Consider the following 5,661-nt stretch of genomic DNA (forward strand, 5'->3'; position numbering starts at 1 on the left):
GGGTTTTTTTTTTTTTTTTTTTTTTTTTTTTTTTTTTTTTGTAGAAGTTGAGCTTTACTTTAAGCTGCAGTTCTGGTCGCTGTTTTTCTTGTGGAACTGTTGTGTTTTGCGCCACTCACCATAGCACGGGATGTGCGCTCCGTTGTGTCCTCGGTCCTCGTCGGGGGGCGTTTTGCGCGCAGACCTGTGCGTGAAGACGTGGTATTTGCTGAAGGAGCCTTGCCCCGCAGCGGCATCCAATGACTGGCCCTCCTGCTGGAAGGGGCTTCGGGACTTCTCACCGTAAGCCTGACCTTTGGAGGTCAGGAAGGGGCTGTGTTTGGTGTCACTGGCTGGAAAAGTCCGAAAGTGTTCCGTCTGGTGATCCCTACCTTGGCTATAATATGAATCCATGGATGTCATGTCGGTGTGTGAAACGCAGCTCTCTGTGTTCATGTCTTTAAAAAAAAAAGTGAAGAGGGGAACTTTTTTTCCTCCCTCTCTCTCCCCAACAGTCCCTCCTTTGGAAAAGGAAGCGCAGAAACTCCTTCCTCCTTTACCTCATCCAGATGAAAACACACAGGCAGACCGCAGCTGGCTTTGGTTAGAGAGCGATTCAGATCTTTTCCAGGAACCACTGTCGTTGACCAAACTCCCCACTCAGGTCTGAGGGGACCAAACCCGTCTCTCCCCCCACCAACCTCTGAAGAACTGGACTCTGATTCTCTTGGCCTCGCGACCTCTCCCAAGTGATTATGTTGATGACATGAACAAGTTGGGTCGCTTATTTGCCAAAAAAAAAAAAAGTTGCAAAACAGGGGCGTGGGGCTCAAACACATGACATTAATGAGATCTGGGTCTGAATAAAACCCACGGGAGGACGGGACCGGCGCGGGGAGACAGACAGGGAGCAGGATTTTACGCTTCATTCGCGACGGTTCATCAGCAGAAAATGAGCCACATTCATCTGGTTTCAGGAGGAAATCTGTGCTTAAAGTTTGAAAGAAGAAACGAATAACAGATGATTGTTTKCCAATTATTTATTTAATCCACTTAAAACATTTAAGCATTAAATGATCTGTGATGAATCAGAAGAATCCGTTATAAATAAGGTTAAATAATGCTGCTTCTTTATATTTTTACATTATATATTTCAAAATAATTTTCTTTATTTTATGAACTTTAGATCTCCTAAAGCTTTACAACAAAATAAATATTAATAATATTAATACGAAAATAAAATAACAGTTTTCTGGAAAAAATGTTCTGAATCCAATTTTTAATTTGCTGTGAAAATTTGAGAAATATCTAATATCAGGTTATTAGTTTTTTAAATATTTTCTCTTAGAATATAACCAATTTAAATTTTATGAACTCATAAATGTTAAATTAAAGTATTTATTTTCTCTGAAAACAAAGTGTCAAATAAAATCTCAACATTTATCTTTATTTCAAAAACAATTTAAACTCAAAATATCAAAAGAAAACCTTTTAACCAAATTGTAGAAGCATCAGCTCCACAATTTATTTTCTTAAAGAAGAAATGTGAAGTGAATTAAAAACACTTTGGCTGCTTGTTACCTGAGTTTAARGTTTTCTCTGTGAGGCTCACAAACCCAAAATATAACTTTCAGCCTTAGAATAACTACATTTACTGCAGCAAAGACCAAGACGTGTTCATGCAGTCATGCACACATGGTGGACACATGCACGCATCCGTGCACATGTGTGAGAGACAAAAGAGAGAGAGGAGATGATATTTGCTGCAGATATGTGATTTCAGATTAAGCCCAGGAGACAGAGAGGTGTCTGTGTTTCTGATGTTTTAACTCAGAGGGACTGAGAGGAGCTCTGATGACTTCACAGCACTTTACGTTTCATCTTTCACTCTCCAACAAATATCTAATTACTGTCAGCTCGGCCGCTCCGCGTGCAGCAGCAGGATTTATGACTTAAAGATCAGTGAGGCAAATTTCAACCTGCAGCGTCAACCTTATTTTCTAATTTTATCACAAACCGGAGCAAATGAATAAATATAACAATAAAAAGCTTCTATAAGACAGATTATGTTGTTTTAGAGATAAAGCTGTTTTTTTTATCTTTTAAGAGAACAAAATGAAAAGTCAGTGATGAGAGGTTTTACAGTGCCAGGATAGAATATATTGGTCGTTCTTTAAACAAACATTTTAAAAGTTTATTTCATAATAAACATGGATCAGAGTTCTGCTGGCTGCTGCTGGTGAGTTAAAGCCCGGGACGGTCAGAGTGGGAGTGTGAAAATCTGCGTTCAACACTACTACAAAATTATTAATGTGACACTTTTCTGGCTAAGCTGCATGAAACCCCCCCCCCCCCCCCCCCCCTAACCGAAGGCCCACCTGCAGCGAACAATGAAGCGTTAAAACACACACATACACAGTGTGTGTGTTTGTAAGCCACGGCACAATAAGCTCTAGCTTCATGTTTTACCCACATGAACATTAACTGCGTCTGGTTTAGCAAACCGATTTTGCCAAATTCCATGAAGAGGAGATKAACTCTGATGTCAGAGGTTAAATTTAAACTCTCTGCAGTGATTTATAACTTTACATCTGCTGGCTTTTAACATCAAAGCGGTGGCAGTCAATTGATGAAGGCTGTCACGTGTTTTATCATATTTTATTGAGCAGTCAAACAGTCACACTGCCAAGAAAACGACAAGCTCCAAAGGTAAGTATTGTTCTTTATGCTTTTTTAATGAACAGGTTTTTAATAATGGTGTGTTTTCAGTCATCCGAATCCATAAATAAAATATAAATTGTCTTATTTCCTTTAGCGAAACCTCTTCAGTTATTATTGTGAAGTTTTAGTGTAAATCAATCACGGTGTCGTGCACACAAAGCTCTGCTCGGAAGCAACACGAGGCTGAAAACATCGAAGGAGTGGGTTTAGATGAGACAAAAGCCCAATTTTCCACCCAGGAAGAGGAAATGTCAGCAGACAGGCGGCAGCTTCTTCTAAAACGTTTCTCGCCACCGGATTCTTCAAAACCATGACTCAGTTGACTTGCAGCCGTGACTAATTTTTTTAGGAAGCCGGCCTCGTGTAATTATGTTTTATTTCATGCGTTTTTCCCTCCCTTTGGTAAAATATATGAAGACATTGTTCTGGTGCCACAATGAGGAGGACTGTTGTCACAGCACTGACCCTGACGTGGCCCTTTACACTGGACTGCTTTCAGATTTATTCCTTCTCTAACGAGACTGGCAATATGTTTGTGAAAGTGGGGGTAAACACACACACACACACACTGAGGAGACACAAGCCCACATTCTTGCTGCTCTGACAGCATTAAACTTTAGCCTCTTTGGTCTGACTTTAGCCCGTGGCAAAGTGACTTGATTGAGGCCTTTGATGGGCATTAATACACCGTGGAGAGGCAGCTTTGTTTGGGAACGAAAACGAACATAAAACGGAAGGCGGAAAAGGAAGCAGAGGGGCCCACAAGCTGATCTTATTTAATTTCACATAAAAGAGTCATTCCATCTCCACAAGGCCTGTTTACGCACCTCCAAGAATGAAAACACAGACTGCAGCATGAGACTGTGTGTGTATTTGTGTGTCTGTGTGAGCAAAACAGATGTTTGATGAACATTTCTAAAAAAAAAACTGGAGCAGCTCAGTTTGTGTGTTTTTTAATTTTTTACATCTTCCGTTAGACAGAGGACACAAAGAGCTTGGAACATCTCAGTTGTGTTTTGTAATCAGCCCTGTGGAAAACTTTGAGCCACTGGGTAAAAAAAAAAATTCTCTTTTATGAGACAAAATGAGTAGAACTCTGCTTCACGGGCTAATCTGTGTGACATTAATTGAAATACCCACATTACATCAAGTCCTGTGTTTTGATTTAAAAATGTTCTTGTTGTTGGGCTGCAGTCTTGTAACTTTGAGGCTGCAGATTTGAATCCAGGTTGTCAGGAGGAAGATCTGATATCAAACAACTGGAGAGTTCAGTCACTGTGCTGAAAGTGTTTTGGAGGTGGTAGTAAGGTGGCTGGATGGGGTATGTTCCCACACACTGTCCTTTTTTTCTGGGAGGTTGTGCTGTTTTAGTGTTGTTAGTTTTTGGAAGTGTTGCTCAGATGCAGAACTTATTAAAGGTATTATATATACTGTAGATCACCTCTGACCTGGGAACATCTCCTAACCTTCAAGGAGGAGCAGGAGAGTGTTGCTGAGGAAAGGGATGTCTGGGGATGGATGGATGGATGGATGGAAAAATGGATGGATAAATTGGATGGATGCATGGATGGATGATAAATGGATGAATGGATGGATGGATGAACGGATGGATGGATGGATGAATTGACTATGGATGGATGGATGGATGAATTGACGATGGATGGATGCATGGATGGATGGATAAATGGATGGATGCATGAATGGATGGATAGGTGGATGGATAAATGGATGCATGGATGGATGGATGGATGGATGGATGAATTGACTATGGATGGATGGATGGATGAATTGACTATGGATGGATGGATGGATGGATGAATTGACTATGGATGGATGGATGCATGGATGGATGGATAAATGGATGGATGCATGAATGGATGGATAGGTGGATGGATGGATGGATGGATGAATTGACTGGATGGATGGATGGATGAATTGACTATGGATGGATGGATGGGTGGATAAATGGATCAATGGATGGATGGARGGATGGACGGACGGACGGATGGATGGATGGATCAATGGATGAATTGATGGATGGATGGATGGACGGATGGATGGATGGATGTACAGGGAGCAGAACACATGACTGAATACAAAAAACATAAAACTAAAAAATTCAAAAACACAAACACAACAAAACACACATTATTCTTCTTCCTTCCATTTGATAGAACAGTTGTTCCCAAAGTTGGGGTTCGAACCCACAGTGGGGTTCTGAAACATCAAGGTGGGGTCCTGAAAAGATTTTCTGAATTAAGTACATTTAAAAATTACTACTAACAAAAGATTGTTTACCTTAGTTGTTACTAAAGAGCAAGGTTCGTATTTAAAATGGATAAAAATAATATAATGAATATTGTTACTATGTCCTTGTTTATTTCATCTGTTACCAATGTTTACCAACCAAACACAGGGAACACAGGGTTTTGCTATTGTTATTTTGTGGGTCAAGAGCTGATAAGTTTGGGAACCAGTGCGATAGAACATACAGACAGTTGCTTTTATTATGTGGGTCAGGTTCACACTGGCCTTTGTGTTCCTGTGTTTGTCGTGTGAACAAACTATCAGAGTCATACATGTACAGTACGGCTGCTGAAAAGATCCCTCTGTGAGGAGGAGCAGATCTGAGCCTCTGCAGCAGATCCTGTCCTGCTGATGGTGTTTCACTCTCTACAAACAAATAAGAGAAATTACTTTTGTTTGCTCATTTTTTTACACATGTGACACTTGCACTCTGCTGAGCTCTTCATATTTGATTTTTAAAATATATATTTTTTATTGACAAAAGTTTAATAGCAGCCAACAAGTGGAAGGTTTTCAATTTCATCAGCTCATCTGCATCTGTGCTTCTGGCTGTCAGTCTGGTCCTGCTGGTCTTGTTGAGTTGGGATGTGCTAGGTCTGGATATTGGCATGAATGAGGTCACAGTTGTTTATCAGATGGATGCTCACTTTAAAC

At 40.4% G+C, this 5,661-nt stretch overlaps 1 protein-coding gene across 1 annotated transcript in view; it reads right to left on the reverse strand.

Annotated features, from left to right (window-relative positions):
* alx4a (ALX homeobox 4a) overlaps positions 1–1,097 on the reverse strand; it is an 18,059-nt gene extending 16,962 nt beyond the window's left edge. Inside the window, exon 1 of the mRNA XM_014026480.1 lies at positions 120–1,097. Coding sequence (XP_013881934.1) covers positions 120–435 — 316 coding nt within the window. The 5' untranslated portion in view covers positions 436–1,097. The remainder of the gene's footprint in view (positions 1–119) is intronic.
* Between the last annotated feature and the right edge of the window lie 4,564 nt (positions 1,098–5,661).

Source organism: Austrofundulus limnaeus, unplaced genomic scaffold (assembly GCF_001266775.1).
Source record: "Austrofundulus limnaeus strain Quisiro unplaced genomic scaffold, Austrofundulus_limnaeus-1.0 Scaffold5, whole genome shotgun sequence".
Classification (NCBI taxonomy): Eukaryota; Metazoa; Chordata; class Actinopteri; order Cyprinodontiformes; family Rivulidae; genus Austrofundulus; species Austrofundulus limnaeus.